Consider the following 22,147-nt stretch of genomic DNA (forward strand, 5'->3'; position numbering starts at 1 on the left):
TGAGAAGGTCGAAAAATGAATTCGGGCAAATCCTATTCCGGATGGTCGAAATCACTAAACTAAAGGAGCCGGAGCAGAAGACCCGGACCAAAAGTCAATATAGAGTTGACTATGGTCTGGGCGCTTGGACCACCGGGGCCAGCCAGGGCGCCCTGAGCCGCGCCTGGTCGAAAGCTGGCTTAGCTCGATCCGGGCACTTGATAAACCTGAATTTTGTTGTGAAATGGGTATCAAAAGAATTAAGATCCGGACGCCTGATTAACTAAGTCAAGTTAGGTCCTGTTATATTTTGATGTCTTGTGTTTGAGTGTGCAGGAACTTAGAAGCACAGGAGGTCGAGCGAATGACACGGCTAGTGAGAAGGACGACATAGGAGAGAGTCAACGGGTTCGGTGCGTTCGAGGGACGAGACGTTGTGGAAGCGTATGCTGGCAGATGAGAAGGAAGCGCACGATGGTTTCGAGGGACGAGAAGCCAGAGCGGAATGTTACTCGAGAAGGTCAGAAAATGGGTTCGAATGAGTCCTGTTCCAAATGGTCGAAATCATCCAAGCAAGCGGAGCCGGAGCGAAAGACCCAAATCAAAAGTCAACACAGAGTTGACTCTGATCCAAACGCCTGGAGCTATTCCGGGGGCTCATACCACCCAGGGCTTGAACCTGGGCTCTCGGAACTATTTCGGGCGCCTGGACCACCCGCGCTTGGACTTGGGTGCCCTAGGCCACGCCTTGGTCAAAAGCTAGCTCAACTCGGTCCTAGCGTCTGGACCTGGTCCAAGCGCCCGGACAAAAAATCTTATCGAAATGTCACCTGTTGCGATCCGTTGCGTCGTGGATAAAATTCTATCAACACCTAGACGCTCGGAACCCTTCCAAGCATCCAAATCAAGACTATAAATACAGACTTGATCTCAGTAGCTAAACACAACACTTGTAAATGATTCTTCTGTTGTTTAGTTTTGTAATTGAGTGTTTTAACCGCTGTAAGAGGCTTCTCCGCTTGAAGGAGATTTTTCAGTGAGCTTTCAACATCTTGGATTAACAATTCTTTGATTACAAACCAAGTAAATAATCTATCTCTTCTTTATTTCTCTTTGTTAATTAATTTTTTTTTTTACAAATATTTATATTAATCAAGCTATAAATTGAGAAAAATTTACATTTTATTTTTAGATAATTTATCTCCTCTTATCGATCTCAAGGGACCAACATTATTTAGGATTAAAGGCCTTCATTTAAACTATAAAAATGCTCAAAGTGTTAGAATTTTAGTAGTTTAAAATTTTCAAAGTTGTCTCGATTTGCATAGGTCATTCCAATTTTGATATTTCAGATTAAGTCAAGAATGTATTACCTGAGTTTAATATTATCAACTCTAACAAAATGTGTTATTATGTAAATTTTATCTTTAAAGAATTTCAACAATACTCAAATTTAAATGATAAATATTTTTTAAAAAATTAAGAAAAAGAAGTTAAAATAGTTTTCTTCATCTAACTTATTTTCAGTAACTAGCAATTGCTTTTGGGTTCTTTTTTGTGTTGTTTTTGACTTTTAAATTATTGCAATACTAAAATTATCATATTTTGACAAGTCCACGTGAATTTATATTTTCCTAAACAAATGCGTTTACACATTTTTTTTAAAAAAAAATGAAGAGAAATTATACACATCCTTTCTTTGAGATATACATTTTTAAAAAAAAATGAAATATATATATATATATATATATATATATATATATATATATATATATATATATTTAATTAATAATTTTAAATTTTAATTTAGATGTATTCTTAGTGAAATTAAATATTCTTGTCTGCTAAAACTAAATAATTTAATGAAACTATTTATTTTCAATAAGTTAAAATGTTGAATTCCCCCCATCAATTCACTTATTTTACATATTTTTTTAATATAACTTACTGGATTAAATATAAAATCTTATGAGAGGTAAAAAAATAAAATAAACTGATATATGTCGCAAATTGTTAAGAGTTAAAGAATATATATTTTCCCTTGAAATTTCAAGGGTCAACATGAAATTCGTGGGTGAGAATAAAATTAGACTTCCTCGCACGCTCTGTGAGAAACCGGTTGCGACTGGGAAGATTAGGAAGAGGAGAACAGTTGATCGATCTCTGATCTATCGCTAGGTAGAAGCTTACCGATCGATTTCCCAGGTACTCAACCGCGTCTCTTTGTCGGGTTCCTGTTCTTGTTGATCTCGTTGTGGAGTAGTTCATGTATGGGAATCCCTTCGTTTTATCTGTGGAGGTTTTGGTGCTAAAGGTAGTCTCTTGGCTTTCTAATCTCGCTCTGTGTTTGGATCTATTGATCAATCAAGGTTGTGCCAATCTGTAGCGTTCTTATCATGGAGTTGGTAAACTAAAGTGTCACAGATGGGCGAGTGTCGAATTTTTTTCGAAAATTTGAAATTACTTCTTAAAGGAGGAAGCTTTTAAACTTTTCCTCTTTTTCCTTTTTTCCCTTTCATCTTGTCTGTCTTCATTAGGAGTTAATGCTTTGATCTGGTGTTGTCGATATCCACAGCATAAGTAAACAGCTTTGAATTTATTTTCTAGTTACTGGTTGGTAAACTGGTGCAGTTAGAAAGGACTTCCCGATGATCTGCTGATGCTAAGGGAGTAAAACATAAAGGCTGGATCTGCATCTCTTTGATGTAGTTTCTTCGTTACCAAACTGACTCCTCAGCAGGTTTTTACTTAATTGTTTCAATTGCTGTTTTTATCTCTCCAATTTCTTGCTCATTTGTTTATCATACAATACCTTGTTCTTTTGGTCTTTTTTTTTTTAACTTATTGTCATAGATATTGCTGATTACTTGCCTAATTTGATTGAGATACCTTCTCAGAGAAATGATTCATTTTGGAGGATATTGAGATTTAGATTGTTAAATTTTTGCTGGTACACATCATGAGTGACTCGACAACAATGACCATTGAGTTCCTTCGAGCTAGATTACTATCTGAGAGGACTGTTTCTAAAGCTGCAAAGGAAAAAGCTGACCAATTAGCTAAAAGGGTTAGCCGTATATGCTGTCATGTTTCTTGCTGTGAAATCTGCTTTGGGTGTTATATGATTTAGTGGGTTTGTTAATGTTTCATATTCAGGTCATGGAATTAGAGGAGCAACTTAGAATTATGAATATCCAGAGGAGGAAAGCGGAACAGGCAGCAATGGAGGCTGTCTCCATTCTAGAAACTAATGGGATTAATGATCTCTCTGATGCAATCGATTCTAGCTCTGACAAAGATGAAAGTCCCATTGCTGAGAGAGGGTGTGAGGAAGACTTTGGAGAAAGTGAAGTATGTACAAAGGCAAATGAAGAGAGGATTGTTGTTGGAGATACACAATCAAATTCTTACCTCGAAGATTCATCCTCTCAAGTTGGGAGCTTGTCATGGAAAAGCCATAGTAGCAGCCCAGATTCTTCTAGAAAGACCAAAGGAAAGCAGGACAGGCCGAGACAAAGGCGAAATAGTTTTACATCATATGTTGAATCTTCTCCAAAATATAACTTGGGAAAGTCATGCCGCAGAATAAAACGGAAAGAAGTGGGGTATGCTCCTTTTCTCTTACGTCATTGTCTTGAATCATATTAGATCCTGTTTTATTTTGCAAGTTTGAAAATGATGAAATTGAGTTGGTGCTCTACCAGATCATCCGCAGAGATGAGAGATGATTATGCAATTAACAGTGATGACTTAGCTAACTTATCTGTGAAAGTTTCTGGAAGTCTGACATCTTTGGCAAGTTTGGAAAAGAAAGAAGCTGATGGAATTGGGAATGAGAGAGATGAAGAAATGGAGAGAGTTCTGGAGCAGCAAGCTCAGCTGATAGGTCAGTTTGAGGCAGAAGAAAAAGCTCAACAAGAATGGGAGAAGAAATACAATGAGAATAAAAGCTCAAATCTGGTAAGGTTTTCCTTATGATATGGAGGCAACAAAACTTTTGCAAAGAGTTTTGCAAGTTTAGTTTAAATCTGGTTGTCAAGTTTGCCACCTATAATCCAAATTTGCTCAAAAGACTCAAATTTCAAATAGCATCTTAATTGACTATTGATCCTGTCCGAAAGCGGAGAAGGTAGCAAGCTGGGGACGTGGTTGTGGGGTTGACTAAACGGTGACTCCGCGCAGTCCTACAACACAAAAGGCGTTAGTGTCGAGTCGGGAAGGGGTTCCGGCATTGGCCTGCCAATGTTCAAGTCAGTTTCCGGCACAGTGGAGAATAGTAAGAATGTTGTAGTAAAGAACGTGTTGAATAGTAAAAAAGTTACGCATTCCTCCACCTGTAGATGGGAACCCCTTTATAGTGTCAGTGTTTGTGCACGTATTTCCAAGCGCACACACGTTTTCCAAAATATCCTAGGAAAAGACAAGTCAAAAATGTCCATGACACCTTCCCTTAAGCGAGCATGCAAATCTCTGATGTGACAGGCGGGAAGCTTCTAAAGGACAGTCTGGCTGCTGGACATGCTCCATTGTCAATGACACAAGCCTCCAAAAGAGTACGATGAGATATGCAGTTGGATCCCACTATAGGCCGACCGGATCCTGCTCGAACTAGCTGCCCTCGTTTGGTCATGCCGTTCGGAGCTGCCGGCTTGTCTCCTTTACTTGTCTCCTTCTTTACTTCTTGACTGTTAGTGGTTACCTTTGTCCGGCCGGCCATGCTGCTCGATCGGCAAGGACTGGCTTGTCGGGGATTGTTGTTTACCTCTTAACTCCAGTCGTCGCTACCGGAGGTTAGCCGTTCGGCATCCTCGCCCGGCCGACCGGGGGCTCCCGATTGTCTAGTCTGATCGACCGACCAAGGCCTTTGACTATTTTTGACATTGACCTCCATGTTACCAGGCCTTTTCTCTCTTTGACCCTTCTTTGATGGGGCCTCTCTTCATCACCGTATCAACTATGATCTCATAATCCTATCAATCTTATTTTATGTTCACTTAGTATTCCAATGTAAGACATGGATTCTCACAATCATTTAATTTAGAAAACTCAAATCTTAGGATCTCAATTATGTTTTGATTGCATAATTCTAACCCTATGTTCTCATTCCTAAATAGAATCTTGATTCGGAAAATCATGACTTGATTGGAAAGACACTAAAAAAAGTAAGCATCTCTTTAATTTTAAATTTCAAGTAGAAAAAAAAGTTTTTAACCATTTCCATTATCATCTATTTTAATAAAAGTTGGACCAATAAAAATATTTTATGATACTACAACACTCATTTTAATTATGTTTAGAAATAGTGTGGAATTTTTAACCCTTCACGTTGTATTACATGTTTCACTTATTTTCTACAATGATGCAATTTTTAGATGTTCAAATTAATAGTATATATATATATATACCATAAATTCTAAATCTCAAATACAATTTATGCAAAAATGTTAAATGGTACAGTCTGATGATCCTATGCTATGATTATATGATCTGTTCTGATGAATTTTTTATGGTTCCTAGAAAGGATCTCAATCGTGGCCACAGTGACTTCAAGATCTTTTAACTTTACTTAGAACTTGCACTACTTTTTTTTACCACTCATTCTCCTTGCTTCAATAGTGCAACTCCTGTGAAGCCACAGATGTTTCATTCTATTTGTATTTACTAATTCTTTATTGCTTTTGGCTCATGTTTCCTAATGCAGTACTCTATTTTCCATGTTTGTTTGCTATCTTTCTCCTATCTGTGTCTTTGCTTGCCTCACATATCCGATAAGTTTTATCCGCAAGAACTAATTCTTTTAAAGTACATCCTATAATTTTTAGTATGAAGAAAATTTAGTATACAATAGAAGTCTATCATCTAGCACTTATATTTTTACTTTTATCTTTCTTCACTACAATTTATGCTTATCCAATAAGTTTTGTACACTTTCTCCACTTTGAAATTATATATACACAACTTCTTTGCTATTCTTGTTGAAATTGCTTTCCTACTTTAAACTACTGCTTCCAGCTTCCTCCATGTCTCATGGGCCCTAAGCATTGTGATCAGAGAAGCTGCATTTTCGTTGCTGAGCCAATGCTATTTTTTCTATTGTTTTTTGGAGCATATGAACATTTTGGCTAATAGTTTTGTTGATATTTTTCTCTCATTCTTTTTCTCAATATTTAGGACCTCTCCAAATCTGAGATACTGTGTCGTGTCACTGAGATCAATGTTGAACCCCAGAAAGATGCATTTGCATGTTTTGAGAAAATAGCATATGAAAACTACCAAGCAAAATCAGATGGTATTGTGATTCTCCCTGGGAGCCAAGAACTTGAATGTCCATCTAAAAATCCCGTGCTCGACATATCAAATTGTGTGCAACCTCCTAATACGTCAGATGGTGAACATCCTGCAGGTAATGCATCAAATGATGAACATTCAGGAAATATTGACAACAGGCTCAAAGGAAAAGGTTATGAATTAAATGCCTTCCTGCCTACTGAGCTATCTGGAACTCAAAGTAGAAGTAACTTTATGGCTAGTGCTGATGGCTCAGTGGTTCAAATAGGTCAACATGTGGAAGTTAGTGACATTGAGGCCTGTTTTGTCGAGATTGCATTTCCAACCCAAGTAAGCACTATGTCCGGCTCTTTTCATAAGAAGAGTGATATTCTAGTACATGAAACCTCTGACAGTGGATCTAGTAATAACAATGATATACTTGCACAGAGCCATATTGATTCACTACCAATTGGAAGCAATTCTGCCACTAATTCCTGGAAAGAGATACAAAAATGGCCATTATCAAGCACTCAAGAACCATCTTACACAAAACCATATCAATCAACCAGCAACAACCTCGGAGGAGTCCTGGAAGCTCTTCACCAAGCCAAGATGTCCTTAAAACAAGATCTCCATAAATTACCTTTGCCAGGTCAAGGCATCAAGGCAACTTTTCCATCAGCAAGCACTAGCCATACTAGGACAAATATACTTGGTGAAAGTTTGAAAGGTCCAAGCAGTTCTTCCAGCTTATTCAGACTACCGACTGATATTTTTCCTCAGGCACAGAGCTCAGGGAGTGACTTTTACAGTTCAGGAGTAAGTTTGGCAGCCAGCTATCCACGCCCTGGATGTGCCATCACCGCAGGTGATGATGATCACACAGCGATTCCTTATTTTGAAGCTGGGCCCAAGAATTCCATGACTAAATTTGATATTGGTAATTACCATCCAGTTATAGGCATTCCTGCTTCTACCAGGAGTACCTTACCTTACTCATACTTGAAAGCAGACCAAATACCCTTCTCAAATGGAACTGGTGTTCCTTCTGGAGGACAGAACTTTAACAGTTATCCTCGAGCCAGGGAACTTCCTCTTTTCAGCCGTCATTCCCTGCCATCAAACCCAATTAGAGATGGAACAACGTTCCATAGTAGATCTGCAAGCTCAGTGCACCGGCAATATTTTGAACACTTTGGCATTGAAGAGCCTTCTCAAAGTAGATATTCCCTTCCATACTCGGACTTGACGAGAGGGGGAACAACTCTTCGTGACAGGGTTTCGAGGCCTCAAACAGATGCAAGAAACCAAATGCGTCCTCAAGATCAGTACTCCTTGTATGGTGGTAACGGGGCACAATCCAGTATGCGAACTCTGTAGTATAGTTTAAAATGTCTGATCATTAGGAGGATTTGTTCTTATTATGATATTAAGTTATGACCTTTGATGTGAAACCATAGTGTCTATTTTGCCCTAGAAGCTGCCAAAACAAAATTATTCGAAGGCTGTGGCGTGCTTAAGTGTTGTAACATTTTGCTATCTCTTGAACCCTTAACCGAACTGTGATCTTTGATATGCCGAGATGCCTGAAATGCCAAGGAGTTTGCATGATACTCAATCTCAGCGTTAGTTTTCAGAAAACTTCATTTTTGCCTTCCTAATTTCATATATTTTGGGAAATTTCCCTCAAGTTTCAATTCAGTTATTTTGGCACAGGCTTTTAGATTTTTTTTTCTCCTTTGTATTCTTAAAATATCTCCTAGAATTAATTAATTCCGTTGTTGTATTTTTCAAATTTAAGATTGTTAAAATGTTTCTCAATGTTTTTACAAGGCACATTGCTTCAAAGATTCTAGCATCGGGACTCTTACATCAATTTGAGTAAATGCCTACTTATTTCTTTTCATCCAAATAGAGCTCACCTCTTAATCGTTTATTCGAACTCTATTTGAATTAATGTGAAAAATGACCATCTAAATCCACTAGTGCCGAATTTAATAAGCAACAGAGAAGAATCATTTAAATTTCTGAGTGATGTAAACACTCCTGTGCATTTGAATGGAAGCGCACAATAAACTACTTCAAATATCTATTTAGTCGCTACTAAATGATTTTATGTAGTAAAAAAAAGAAGATCCATCCACGAAGCTCCTATTAGTACATGCACATTGAATTAATTGTCCGTAACCTTACGGAGATTATTTTTACGACTCAAATTCGTAATCTCAAAGACACATGACAATAACTTTATTGATGTACTAAAACTCCCCTTACATTTTGTGTAGTCACATTATGCAAAATGCTTCAGATGTTCAATGTTTATGTTTATCGAAGTTTCAATAGTAGAATTTGCAAAACCACATTTTCTTAGAATTTGGGTGTACCACACTAAGTTCGGATTTACCTCTTGGACTAAGCTCTCTATTTCAAAGGCCAAGGTTAACTACCAATAAGCATGGTGAGATGTTAAACCAAGAACACACACACATCTTTAAGCCAATGAGAAGAATTGTATGAAGAATACAAAGAACACAAGAAATAAGAGAGTTCCTTGGAAGTATTTTGAAGATTGTCCACCACTAAGGGCTTACTTGGGAGTTTCTAAACATGAAGAATCCTGATAAGACTGAAAAATCAAAGGTCTTTGTAGGACTTTGTCCCCCTACTTAATTCTAGAATTTAAATAGCATACTATTTTTTGAACATCCAAGTAAACAAAGAAATCCCACCGACCAATGCATGTGAATAGTAGGGAAATACCCATCTTCCGAGTTAATAGTAGTTGATCCACAACATTCAAGAGTAAAATTTTAACATGACCTGACCGTATTAACCTCGTACACTGAAACCAAATTCTTCAGACTGCCATAACCATGAACAAGTGAATGAAACGAGGAAGATATAATATGTGCGAGTGCAGACGAAGATGTAGGCAATGCTAGTTCTTCCAGGAATGAATCAGGTGAGATCATCTTCCTCCTCTTCCTTTGCTTTGATGGTGTTCTTCACACGTAAGAGAAGCGTGGTTTTCCAAGTATCCTATTGTCGATTGAGATTTGTATTATCAGCAAAATCACAAGTTTAAACAGCAAAAATGCTATGTAACGCTGCCAGGAGAGTAAAGACTAAAGAACGCCATAGTGAAAATATGAAAAAGCTTTATGTAGGGTTATGAAGAAACATAGAATGGCTTTCGCATATCAGATGAAAGAGCCTATTGCAATGTGAAACAAATTGTAGCCTTCAAAGTATATCAGAAAATTCCAAATCCATGGACGACATCCGTGCGCAACGTGCATGGGCGCCTCTCTACATGGGAGGCGCCTCCAATGATATATATAAATATATATATATCATAATCAGGAGTAACTTTAGAGTTGTAGTTTGAAAGAACAAACAGAGAAAGAAAGAAGTTGGGGTTGGAAAAGATTTATCTGTGAAATTAGGGCTTCTTGAATTTAACATTGACGATTGTGTAGGATATCAGAACTCCTTAACAAATTAATAGAGGAATATAGATATATAAAACAAATCATAAGTTCTAATTCCAATCAGCATATGTAAACCGAATTCAAACATCTGTTGCAATCTCAAACTATTTGGTATTGTTCTAATGAAGCAATTATTATCTCAAGTTAGTATTGAACTCAAATCCGTTACTCACGCATTTGGTAAGAAATTATCAACTTTTTAGGTTCTTGCTACCTGAAACACGCCGGACCAATGAGAAGAACAAAGAATTTATGTGGTGTTTGGTTGGTGGGTTTAGGAATGAGGGAATGGAATGATAGTAAAAGACCGTGTTTGGATTGTGGGTTTAGGAATGATAATTTGGGAATGATTTCTAGATTTATAGGAATCAACCAAACTTATATAACTAGGTGGGTTTCATTTCCATAACCATTTCTATTCCCATTCCACTTTACTATCAAACTCATACCCATAATCATTCCAGTCATTTAACCAAACACCTAACATTAATAGAAAATACATACCAGCCTTGTCATACTATCATACTCATGAAGTGCTTCTGTAAATTTCTCAACATCTCCTTCGTCCATTGAATCCGCTAATGCCTAAAATGGAAATGGTATCAAAGAAAAAGAGGAAAAATGAATAGGTTAATTGCCATGTTAATAGCTAAAACTTGAAGCTTCAGACATTATATCTTAATTTTCGTACCATAACTAGTCAAAATTCATTGTACCATAGACAAATAATAAAAGACTTCTTAAATGATAGCTTGTTCTGCGTTTCTGAGCAAGAAAACAAGCAAGAACGCTCAATCTGTTACATAATATCTGTAAAATTGTGTTGGTATCTTCTATAGCTGTTTTATCAAAAACAAATTTTGCATCCTTGAGAGAATATAACCAAAACTAGATAAGCATTCATTATGATACACATTTAGTTAACCTTGTCTGTGGTAAAATAGATTATGTCAAGTCTTCTGGCAAACAGAAATTGTAGGAACTTGGTCAACTAGGCAAAGAATCTATCTGTAAATGACAAATCAAACAAACTTATCATCCAAAAATAGAATGGAGTCTTACAGATAAAAGTTTGTATTCCCGTGTGCCTGAAAAAGTCGGATCAATTTCCTGCACAAGAACAGTCAGGTTAATGATATTTCACACACAAAAAAAACAAACATCAATTATCAACCAAAACAAACAAACCTGATATCTCTCTAATGCATTTGTAATTGCAACAATATCACCTTTGCACAATTGACATATTCCAGCATTAAGAAGAATTCCCTTCACACTGTACTTGAGAAGATTATTATTGATCGAGTGTTTGGCATTTGCTTCGTAGATTTCAATTGCCTTTGGATATCTGGAAAGATCACAATGTGTTAAATTTTCCATAGCTACAATGGAAAGCTTAAACTATTTGAAGATTAACATATGCATATGAGGATTCTAGAAAGTATATAGAAGTCCTATGATCTGCAAAGTCTTCAACAATGAACATTGCAAATACTGAATATAGATATTTTCAGAACCTTGAGATAATTAAAAGATAAATACATGACACAGAATGAAAGCAAATCTTTGTTTAGATGGTATTATGGTCAAATCAAAGGGAGTTGTTCACCAAACACAACTTCCACATGGCAGATAAGACTCTGACAAACTGAATGTACAAGGAACAATGGTGGATAAGGTACTCTACTATGTATAACTGACTAAGTTATATAAATTACCCTGGATAAATAGTATCATCCAGACCAAATTTTGGAAATATTATTGATTCTTGGATGTCATGATAGTAACAAATATACTCGCTAAAAACTAAATGATAGTAACAACAACAACCAAACCTTCTCCCACTAGATGGGTCCAGCTATATGGATCTTTGTACGTCATGGGACTTTATCCCTTACTATATCATCAATTATATTTAAATAAATTTTATCTTATTTTATGGTTGCTAACCAAGTTTTTCATTTTTTATCTTCCTCTTCCTCGCTTGAGTTTCACATAGTCTAACTGAAACATTTATTTGTCATAGTTTCACTCACTAAACAATCACATAAACAAATAACATAATTTACACATGAACATAAAAAGTAACAGCTAACTATGGTAAACTAATAAGATAGATAAATGTAATTTATTTTACATTTGCACAAAGAAGTATTAGTTTACTATAGTAAATCAATGAGTTAAAGAGATAATGTAATTCTGAAGGTGCAAAGGCAGGGTGAAACCTACATATTCTAGCATTACATCATACAATGTGCAAAATGATTACTCCAAGAGCATTGGTAACAAAAGGTTTATGTTATACTCCTATTTGCTAATTAATAGATAAAAAACAACCAAAACATTAAGATTCACAGTTTAATATGTTAGAATAAAATACAAAATAATTATACTTACTGTTCTAGTTGAGCGGCTAATTGTGCAACCTTTTGGTTACATTGGTTAGCAGAAGTTGTCACTTCCTCACTTTGAAATAGATCAGCAGCTCGTTCAAAGTACTCAATAGCCTTCTCTAGATGTTGTTCTTGTTCATATAACTCACCGAGCTCCTGTGTGATGATGATGTGGAATCTCAGTAAAAGAACTTAAAATCTGAAACAGCTGATAGTTATACAAGCACACTATCAACTTAAATCAGGAAACAATCATCATCATGGATCTTAACTACAATTCTATTCCAAACACATAATTTTAAACTGTTTTCATTCCCAAGATAGCACCATATGCGATATAGCACATGCATGGCATGTCCCATGTCAACACCTTAGCTGTAAAACAGTGAAGTCCCCACCTATGTAATTAAATACCAGAACTACAGATGCAAGAAACTGTGAATATTTCCTAAAATTGAGTTTTCTTACTAATTTGAATCAACTTATAGTAAAACAATAAAAAAAACTTCTCAGATAGTTCATAACCTTGCAATATCTTGCAGCCATGTTCAGTCTACCAATCTCCAAGAAAATGTTGACAGCCTGGTCTAATGACTGTGTTGCATCTGCATAGAATGGAAAAAGTTTCTGAGGTCCAAATAGCAAGGTGAAAGTTTCAAAATGTTGTTCGCTTTTCATGCTTAGTTACATAAACTAGAAAAACCAAGAAACATGGAGCCACTCAATATAGAGTGGTTTTAGTTATATTCAGATGACTATACCTTGAATTGAGATCTTCTTATAACAATTTGCTGCATCAACATAAGAAGAGGCAGCTTCATGCTTGCTTTCTAACTGTGTGATGATATCAAAGAATAATTAAACACCATTTAGATTGATGACATGCCAAATTAAGCAAGCTATCAAGCTAACAAATATGATAACCTTCAAATGGCAGTCAGCAAGTTTAATATACACGGACCCAGCTTTATCCCCTGTTAGTGTAAATATAAGGCAAGTTAATTAAGAAGAATTATACCACAAATAAGAGCTTCTTTCTGAAAAAAAAGAAAATACCTTAAAAGCTCAAAAACATCAGATCAAACAACAAATACCCGACAATTAACAGACTAATCCACTAATCTAAACATAAATAAATTGAAGTTGATGAGTTTGAATGCCATAACTTGACTCCGCAATATCTAACTAGCATCTGATCTGGTTAAAGGAAGGGGAGACTTGGCGCATTGGTAAAGTTGCTGCAGGATAAGGCTGCGTATAATAGACCATTCCCTGGACTTCGTATCGGTGGGAGCTTCATGCACCGGATTGCCCTTTATCTTATTTAGTCTGAAAGAGAAATGACTCCTAAGCAAGATGAGTCCTAGGAGATCAGTCTCATCTAACTGGATGCAAGTTACTAGCCTGAACTGTCCTGTTGAAAGCAGTTGAATAAATTGAACAGCATAGATAGTCTAGATTTGATTTGGTTACATCACCATTAATTGAATCAAGTCCTAGTATTACGGTAAACTCTAACTTAGTAGTGAAGTTGGTTGCTTAACTATGCTAAGTTGATCCATATTTCTTATACAGAATTTTATCAAAACAAGGATGAAGGTTAGTTGATTATGCTACAGAGATAGAAGATACTTGTTTTCAAAAAGTTGCACATTTTAGTATTTTCTGCTCCAAACATAAGTTTAGCAGTTGCCATCAGTAGATTAGGAAATTTAGGATAAATTATTGATAAAAGACATGCATTGCAAATTGTATATATAAAAGATTAGATTAATTGAAATTTAGGTTTGTTTGTTAATTGGTGGAAGAAAACTTCAATTGATATCACTACCAAATACCGTGAGGTTAAATATATATGAGCATTTTAGGAATTTAAACTATAAGGGAATGATATATTGCTCGACTCCCATGCCCGACTGAGAGGGGTACCCATGTGCCAGGTTGGCCCAGAGGGGCCCACATGGGCGCCTCTCCCTCTCAGTCATGCACGTGACTTGGGCAACATATCTTTTCCTTTAAACTACATATCCAAAAGTTGCATTCAACAATTGTCTTCCTAAATCAATGCCAATTATGCATTAAATTACTAGGTAATTAGACATTGTTGTGTCCATGTGTTAACAAATTATTGAATTTAATTATGTTGCACTATTTGGTAAGTATTGACGGCAGGTCACAATTGACATCCTCAATTGGTAATCAGGGTAACCAAAGGATGTGCTCATCAATGAGGAAACTGAGAATCTCGGCATACCCCATATGTTTGATAATGAGTTGATCAACATAGCAGTGCAGGTTGGATTTGAGGACTCAGTCAGCAACGAGCTAACACACATTGCTTTTTGACAGAGACTAAGGTGTTGTGTTGCCAGGGAGCATGTCTTCCTTTAATGATTGCCAGATTAAGGGTGGTCCCATGGAATATTAGGGGTCTGCCTAGGGTGGCTAAACAGGAACTTAAGCATTTATTATTGAGTTACAAGTGTGACTTTGTTCTTCTGCAGGGAACTGTGTTGCCAAGATAATATTGATGGTCTGACTACTCAGAAATCAATTAGAACTATGGATTGGCTTTGTTTGGAGGCTGAAGGATTATCTGATGGTTTCATTTTAGGCTTTAATTGTAGTTGATAAAAATGCTTTGGCTTTAAGGCAGGGGCATACTCTAAAACATTTTTTTATCAACTCAGTTTCTAAAATAAGATTGCAGTGTCTAACATATATCGCTCATGTCTAGCGAGGGGAAGAAGGTCCTTATTTGAGGAAGTGTCCACTGTTAGTCATATATACTAGGAGGGGAGTTCAACTTAACACTGTCAGTGAATGAGATGCTTAACTGCCAAAGTAGAGCATCTATTCCAGCTTTCTGAAGTTGGACAAATTCTTAACAAACACTGAATTAAAGCAAAGCTTTCAGAACATTTTCTATCAGGTTGTGAGGGGTGCTCTCTTTGACCATTCCCCTATAATGCTTGAGTGTACCACTAGATTGGCTACTTCAACTGAGCTGTTTAATTTGAGAACAAATGAATGCTTCATCCCGGTTTCAATGAATGTGAACAGGACTGGTGGAGAAAGGATTGGGATGGTAGCTCAACTGCAGCTAATTGGGTCAAGAAACTAAGAAGAGGTGTCAGAAGTTGATGCTCTTGGTGGAAGAGGGCAAACCTCAATGAAACTTGATAAGGAATAGATTGGCTTAGCTATATATAGATAGTCAAGGTAGGTCCCTATCATTGGCAGAGTTGGAAGAAAGAAGAGTGCTTAATTCTAAATTGAGCCTGATATTGAAATCTATGCAACATGCCAAGGTAAACCGGAAAAAATTTAGTGGATGAGAATACATCCTTCTTCCATTAGATAGTTCAGGGAAGATTTAGAAGGGTCATTATCCTAGAAACTCATACCAATTGTAGGGAAATCACTGATCAAAAGCTCATCCTCAGTCAGTTCACTTATTTCTTCAGAGACACTCTTGCAGTTTCAGTTGTAACTGCTATTAAAATTAACAATGCATTCAGTATTAGTGAAATCCAACAAGCTCTTAGTTAGATGGCTATCAATAAATCCCCAGATCCATATGGCACTAACTAGCATTCTTCAAGGCCTACTCGGAGTGTATCAATCCTTAGCCCATGGCATAAATGATAAGACAGCCTGCAATCTTAGAACATGGCAGAACAGATATGTATCCATTGGAGGAAGACTGACCTTAACCAATAGCACCATGGCACATTTACTTCTATACCAAACAAGTATATTCCTCGTACAGAAACGGTTGATTCTTGAGATAAAACAAGCTAAGAAAGGAGTTGTTATGGTTTATATAGAAAGAAGCAAAACCAAAGATCCTTTGGTTTAGCTCCTTGGAGTAGCGTTATCAGACCTAAGCTGTTGGGGGTCTAGACCTGGCAAATCTGGAGGACTCGAATGGAAGCTTGTCCAGGGTGATCCAGAGCTTGTATGGAAAAAGCTGGTTAAGTCTACCTTATTTGATAAACAACACTGGACAGAGACTAATAGAAGTAGACAATAGTCCTATATATGGAGGGCCCCATTAAGGGAATTCCTTAAGGTATGGATCAATTTATGGATGGAAAATGGTTGAACTGCTAGATTTTTGTTGGACAAATGGGCTGATGAGCAGATGATTTTGCTATCTAATACAACCTTCTACAGGTATGTAATTAATCAGCAAGCCACTTTTCAGGAGCTTTGGCTACATTTCACTCAGAGAGGGGATCTTCTCTATGAGGATAATGCAGAAGGGATAGATTTTATCAGAGCATCCTTCAGAAGGAAAAATATGCATTGACGTAGAGGAAGAATCTCAATAGCGATGGGGATGGTCAGGTCAGCTCTCAACTCATTCAACAAACCTTATGTTAGTTAATGGAGGCATGATCAATGATGTAGCAGAAAACATTTGGAAATCCTTTTCTGTATCCAGAGTCAGAGTTTCAACCAGGCTTATTCTACATTACAAGATCAGTACAGTGGAAAGGCTAATGAGAAGAAGGTTCCAAGTGAAGGATCCTAGATGCAAACTCTATGGTGAGGTTAATGAGGATAGGGACCATCTGCTCTTTAAGTTTAGGGTGGTCCTTCAAGTATGGGCACTCATTGTCCACGTTGCTGAAGAATCTGCCACATGCGCATAGTGGTTTTCAATACAACCATCTGAACATAGCTCCCCTGTGAATTGCATCTTCTTAAGAAGCTTAAGTTGATGCTGGATTTGGGTAATCTAAAAGGAGAGAAATTCAAGATTATTTGAAGCAGAGGGGAGCCATGGCAAATACAAGATGTATTGACATGTTGTGAAATTTGATTGTCACATGGTCCAATTATTGCAAAACCAGATTTCAGAATGTGATTAGGAGGACCGTGATGGAACTAGAGAGGGTGATTGCTGATAACGTCAGACCTCCTTAAAATGTCTCACGTAATGCATTAGGCAGTAGAACGGATAATTGCAACAGCCATGGGAGTCCTCACCCACTGCTGTTAAACAGTTGCTTGTTTTGGCTGGTGCAAAGGATGTTTCTGACACAAGACATTCTGAGTAATAGCTGATGTTAACTATGCAAATTCTCTTCATCCCATCAGTGCAGTTTGGAGTTATCTAATAGCCAAATTGTTCAAGTCACGCTTTTGTTATATATATTAGTCTCTTGGTTTGCTTTGTTTCTTGTAGGCTTTTGTATCCTGCACTTCGGCTCCTATGTTTTTTAGGGACTAAGTCTCTCTCAGTTATGTTCCTTGGGTTCCTATGTTAATATATATTGAGAATGTTATGTTCCCTATTTCCTTGTTTTTTCAAATAAAAATATTGATGGCATCATTTAACATTTTGGTCCATGCAAAGGTTATAAGCTAATTATTTATTGAATTGATTTATGGCACAGGGCTATTTTAATAAAATAGAATTTCATAATGCCGCATATGACATATACAACAATACTAATGGAAGTTAGGCATGTGGAAAATAGTATTTTTAAAATTCTTAAGAGATTATATCTAGAATTTTAAACATTATAAAGTAATTTCAATTGAATTTTAGAAAAAATACGTGAATTTTTTTTAAAAAAAACAAATCTCCATTTATATAAAATGAAGAGCAATTAAGTAAGAGTATTAAATTTGTTATTTTTTTAAAGTTATTTTTTGTTAATTTAGTTTTTTGTAATGCAAGGGCAAATGGTGTGTGCATTAAACTGCATTAACTTTGAAACTTAATTTTATTAGGATGGTACTTGCACATGTTAAAACTGAGCTAATTTACAAGCATATAGAAAGTTACACAATTGTTTTTAGTGGCAAATGAGAAATTCCCCAACTTCACAAGGATAAATATGTAAATGCCCCTTCTAATAAACACACTTGTTATCTTCTTTTTTTTTCTCTCTTTCCTAGTACAACCTAATATTCTTGCGGAATATATAGCTTTACAATTAAAAAATAGAGTTTCATTCCAAAAGGCAATGAAAAAAATCTATTGAATGAGCTCAACAAACAGATACAAAAGGTATTAAAGTGCAAATTATAGGGCAGATCAACAGAAAAGAAATTGCACATGTCCAATGGATCAGAGAGGGGAGAACTCCCTTACAAACAATTCGTACTGAAATTGATCATTGTTCCTATACAATTAGAACTATTTATGGAGTATTAGGCATCAAAATTTGGATATTTTGGGAGGAGCAATAATAGACTTTTATTTGTCTTTCCTTTCTTCTTATTAGTTGTCTTGCATTTCTAATAAGTTGTTTAATAGTTGGCATGTCGTGTGTGTGTGGGTTGATTTAGATCGATCTTAAGAATTAATTTGATAATTAATGATTATCAATTTTTTCTATTCAATATAAAATCACATAAAATTCAATTACGGTTTGAAATAGATTTACAATAAAAAATCTTCGAAATCCTCAGGATCCACCCTAACAAGATCAAAAATGTCGTGAGATTGAGCTTTTGTTGTTGACATAAAAATATCTCTTTCCATGTCTTGGGCTACAACTCAAAGAGGCATAGCATTTGTATTCCTACACTATATTATTTTCTTCACTTCATTTAGAAAATTGGACTACGCTTGTAGCAGATAGAATATGCACAGCATGTTTTTCCAAAGTTTATCAAACAAGTCCTCTTCAATACATGCAGCATAAGCTTTCCAAAACTCGTTAAGAATGAGGGAATTAATAGTATCTGGTCATTTAGTTCCGAAATATGACCAACAAGAAGGGAGAAACCATATAATCAGAGATTCCTTTGCCTTCACTTACAGGATCTGATGTGTACCAGCAGATGGATCACACATTCAAGAGCCAAGTTAACACAGGACAACAACAAGGCGTTCCTTGAATTAGGGTTGAAAACAAGAAAGTGCTGATCGGGGTGATCACATAAAAATGACCAGTTGACCACAACAAGATGAAGCCAATTGGTTAAAACTAGTAATTCAATCCGCAAAACTTTTGGATTGACAAGGATCCCTAACTAGAAATTTGCCTACCTATCGGGCCCTAAGTGGAAAGCAAAAGCAGAGTCCAATTAGAGAATGCAAGAAATGTTTGGCCGTACTCGGCTCGTCCACCAGAATCGGGATTGATTCCTGATTATGATCTTCTCGTTCGTCACTAAAGCTTCCATTGAATCCACAGAAGATAAAACAACTAGGTATTCCTAAGAAGAATTATTGAAATCCCATTTCTCTAAGCAAGCATAAATATCCTATACGAAAAAGAAGGGAGCCATACGAAAAAGGGCGAAAAAGTACAGTTTTTGGCGAGCTTGAAGCAATTGCACGCCTTCTCGTACAAATCGGCGGCGTCGTCGTACTTGGATCCAAAGATTCCCCATCCCGATAGCTTCTTCTCCGCCTTCTGAACGAACTCTTCGCCCTTTGCGTTCTGATCTGCCATCTCACCTTCCCAATTCTGACGCAGGCGTTTCCTATATTTATAGAGTGCAAGAAGGGCAAACGAGACGGGATTGTCCTGCGAACGCAAGCTAGCCTTATTTATTTATTTATTATTATTATTATTATTATTATTTTATAATCTAAACATCCCACACTTACCTTACATTTATCAGAATAAAATAAATTTTATTTATTTAGGACAATTTACCAAAACTATACTACCATAACCTGGTGCTGGGTTGTGTGTCTTTTCGAGACGGTCTAGTCACTAGCACATAAATATTATCATCATAAAATATTACATAAAATATTTTTAGTAATAAATATTTAATGGCCTTAAAGGCCTTAAATTTATGTTAATGGACACTATTTCAATCTTAGTATTTCTGAAGTTTGTCATTTTTTTCTATTTGTTAACCGTGTAGAGTTGTCAAACACTTTAGTTAAAAGTGTTTAAAGGACCCAAATGGAACTAAATGGATATCATTGCGCTCCTGATTTTCAATTGTCTAGGATCATCTCCAATTGAAATAGTCATCAAACACTTTCAACCAAAAAAAAATGTTTGGTAACCTTAGAGGTCTCAAATTCATGTCAAAATGATATCATTTGCTCACAGTACTCCCTTGAGTTTGTCCATAATATTTTTTATTTTAAGCCTTAGAGGGTTGTTAAACACTTTTAGTTGAACATGTGATCATCTTGAAGACTCAAATGCTAGGTGTCAGATAACTAATAGTAAAAATTGATGTCTCAATCCCCTTGTCAATTTATTTTAGAAGTAAAATGAAGAGATAAATTACGGTAATTGAAGAGGTAGATGAATGGGAGAGAAGGTGAATTATACAAGGTATAGAAAATTACGCTCTGTTAATCCTATAATTTGACCCCCTCAACTTTAAGTAGTAAATCATCATCCAATTATCATCGCAATTGAGAGTTGAGATCCTCGGTATCAAAAATATTATATTCCCATGTCTCGATCGGACGATCATGATATCCTCGTGATGTGCATCACACCCTTAAGATGTGATCTAGCCCCTCCGATCGGCGAGAAGATACGAGGGCACAGTATTTTTGAGACAGAGGATCTCAACTCCTCAATTGAATACGTAGGAACATGTGACAAAAAACTAAGAGAGAAGTTGAATAATATTTGATCTAAAAATTAAAATATTCTCTCTAGTTAATACTTAATGCAGTGAAAATAAAATAAATAAATAATTTAAGTGCTAGTAAGGGCTTCTGCAATGGGTGTTAATGTAAAACGTTAATCTCAATTTGACATACTTTTATTGTTATTGTAGCATTAACACGTTCAATTTTTTGAACGTGTTAATGCTTACCAATTTAATAAAATAAAAATAAAAAAAATATTAACACATTCAAGTGTTAAAGGCGTTGCGGATGCAGAGATTTTGACATGACTTAGAATTTTTTTTTATTCTATGACTTATAATTATTAAGGTAAGTCAGCATGTTAATGTTCACTATCTTTCTCTTATTAGAGACATAAACACATTTTATGAGGAGTCTTAATAAAATGAGAAAATCAAATAAATTATTCTACTTTATAATTGATCGTTCAATCAACATGATTTAATTTTAATCAATTAGACTAGTTTAACGCATGCGCTATTTAATAATTGCAACTTTTCTTTACCATATCAATTATCTTGTTTTAATTTCTATCAACTTTATTAGTTGACTATCTAATTTATTTTACTCTGAACAAAAATATTTGTTTACAAGGAAACTATCACGATTTCACTCCCTAGTCAATTTAATTCCTTAGTTGACTAGATCATCGACTATAACTAAACTAGTGGTTGAGAACTTGACAAAGTTAAAATCTAACTGAACCTTAAAGTACATGCATGTCAGTTGACTCTCACAGCTGAAAAAAAATTACACTTGTTGCAACTTTACTTTACCCAATAGATTATTTTCCATTAGGCTCTTAATCCCTAGGATGCAGTAAGCTTTCGTCTTATTGCATTTGTCATCTTTCACTCATTCACCCATCTAGTTCATCTCTTGTGACTCTTGTCAAAGCTGCTAACTCACTATATATTCCTCGTCTTATGATTTCTCATGTCTCATTCTATCCTCCTCCAATCTTTCATTGAACTTTTGAGTGAGCAACACCAACTTGATCACACTAAGCCAAGTTCCTTGAACTCTATTAACAAAGTTCAACAATTCTCATCCTAAGGTCCTTAAGACTCTCATACCATCCTTCTCCGACCTTCAACAAGCCATTGAGCCGACTTGGTCGCACAAAGTCAAGCTCCTTGAGCTCTATCAAACGAAACTCATTGCTTGGTAGTATAGTCCCTCAGACGTCTTATACATTCTTTTTCAGTCTCCTTTGAGTCGATGGGCAACACCAACTTGAATACACTAAATCATTCCCCTTTTCCTTGATGAATCCGTTTGCACCCTTAGAATTTATTTTCAAGATGAATTTATTTAATTTACTATCGTGATGTTTGCCTATTTCCATTTACACCCCTGTATATTTGAAATTATTGCAGGCGTGTAATTCTGTCGCGACTATTTTAAGCCGGACTTGACGCTGAGCCGGTGCG

General features: G+C 36.0%; 2 protein-coding genes across 4 annotated transcripts; one reads left to right on the forward strand and one right to left on the reverse strand.

Annotated features, from left to right (window-relative positions):
• The first annotated feature begins 2,028 nt into the window (after nt 1-2,028).
• On the forward strand, nt 2,029-7,867 carry LOC121970811. Of its 3 annotated transcripts, XM_042521781.1 has the most exons (7): nt 2,029-2,184; nt 2,611-2,719; nt 2,877-3,046; nt 3,136-3,584; nt 3,684-3,939; nt 6,151-6,597; nt 6,697-7,867. In XM_042521781.1, exons 3-7 carry the CDS (start codon nt 2,939-2,941, stop codon nt 7,627-7,629), a joined length of 2,193 nt encoding a protein of 730 aa, XP_042377715.1. In that variant the 5' UTR covers nt 2,029-2,184; nt 2,611-2,719; nt 2,877-2,938; the 3' UTR covers nt 7,630-7,867. The 3 variants fall into 3 exon arrangements, with proteins under 3 accessions (XP_042377715.1, XP_042377713.1, XP_042377712.1); XM_042521779.1 differs by having other exon boundaries at nt 2,587-2,719; nt 6,151-7,867; XM_042521778.1 differs by having other exon boundaries at nt 6,151-7,867.
• A 1,124-nt stretch (nt 7,868-8,991) lies between these two features.
• Nucleotides 8,992-19,593, reverse strand: LOC121970812 (alpha-soluble NSF attachment protein-like). The gene is made up of 9 exons (XM_042521782.1): nt 19,413-19,593; nt 13,058-13,107; nt 12,895-12,967; nt 12,659-12,738; nt 12,138-12,289; nt 10,929-11,088; nt 10,803-10,850; nt 10,245-10,325; nt 8,992-9,288 (listed from the first exon to the last, which is right to left on the reverse strand). The coding sequence occupies exons 1-9, from the start codon at nt 19,555-19,557 to the stop codon at nt 9,208-9,210; spliced, it is 870 nt and encodes a 289-aa protein (XP_042377716.1). The 5' UTR covers nt 19,558-19,593; the 3' UTR covers nt 8,992-9,207.
• Nucleotides 19,594-22,147: the final 2,554 nt, after the last annotated feature.

The sequence above is a fragment of the Zingiber officinale genome, chromosome 4A, assembly GCF_018446385.1.
Source record: "Zingiber officinale cultivar Zhangliang chromosome 4A, Zo_v1.1, whole genome shotgun sequence".
Classification (NCBI taxonomy): domain Eukaryota; kingdom Viridiplantae; phylum Streptophyta; class Magnoliopsida; order Zingiberales; family Zingiberaceae; genus Zingiber; species Zingiber officinale.

Excerpts from the sequence above, each read along its gene's own strand:
- LOC121970811 (XM_042521779.1), top strand. The coding sequence starts at position 2,939 with ATGAGTGACTCGACAACAATGACCATTGAGTTCCTTCGAGCTAGATTA. Across the intron at positions 3,047-3,135 it reads CTGACCAATTAGCTAAAAGG|GTCATGGAATTAGAGGAGCA; the intron begins GTTAGCCGTATA and ends TTTCATATTCAG. Across the intron at positions 3,585-3,683 it reads ATAAAACGGAAAGAAGTGGG|ATCATCCGCAGAGATGAGAG; the intron begins GTATGCTCCTTT and ends GTGCTCTACCAG.
- LOC121970812 (XM_042521782.1), bottom strand. The coding sequence starts at position 19,557 with ATGGCAGATCAGAACGCAAAGGGCGAAGAGTTCGTTCAGAAGGCGGAG. Across the intron at positions 12,968-13,057 it reads TTGCTGACTGCCATTTGAAG|TTAGAAAGCAAGCATGAAGC; the intron begins GTTATCATATTT and ends ATCATCACACAG. Across the intron at positions 12,739-12,894 it reads TAAGAAGATCTCAATTCAAG|ATGCAACACAGTCATTAGAC; the intron begins GTATAGTCATCT and ends CATTCTATGCAG.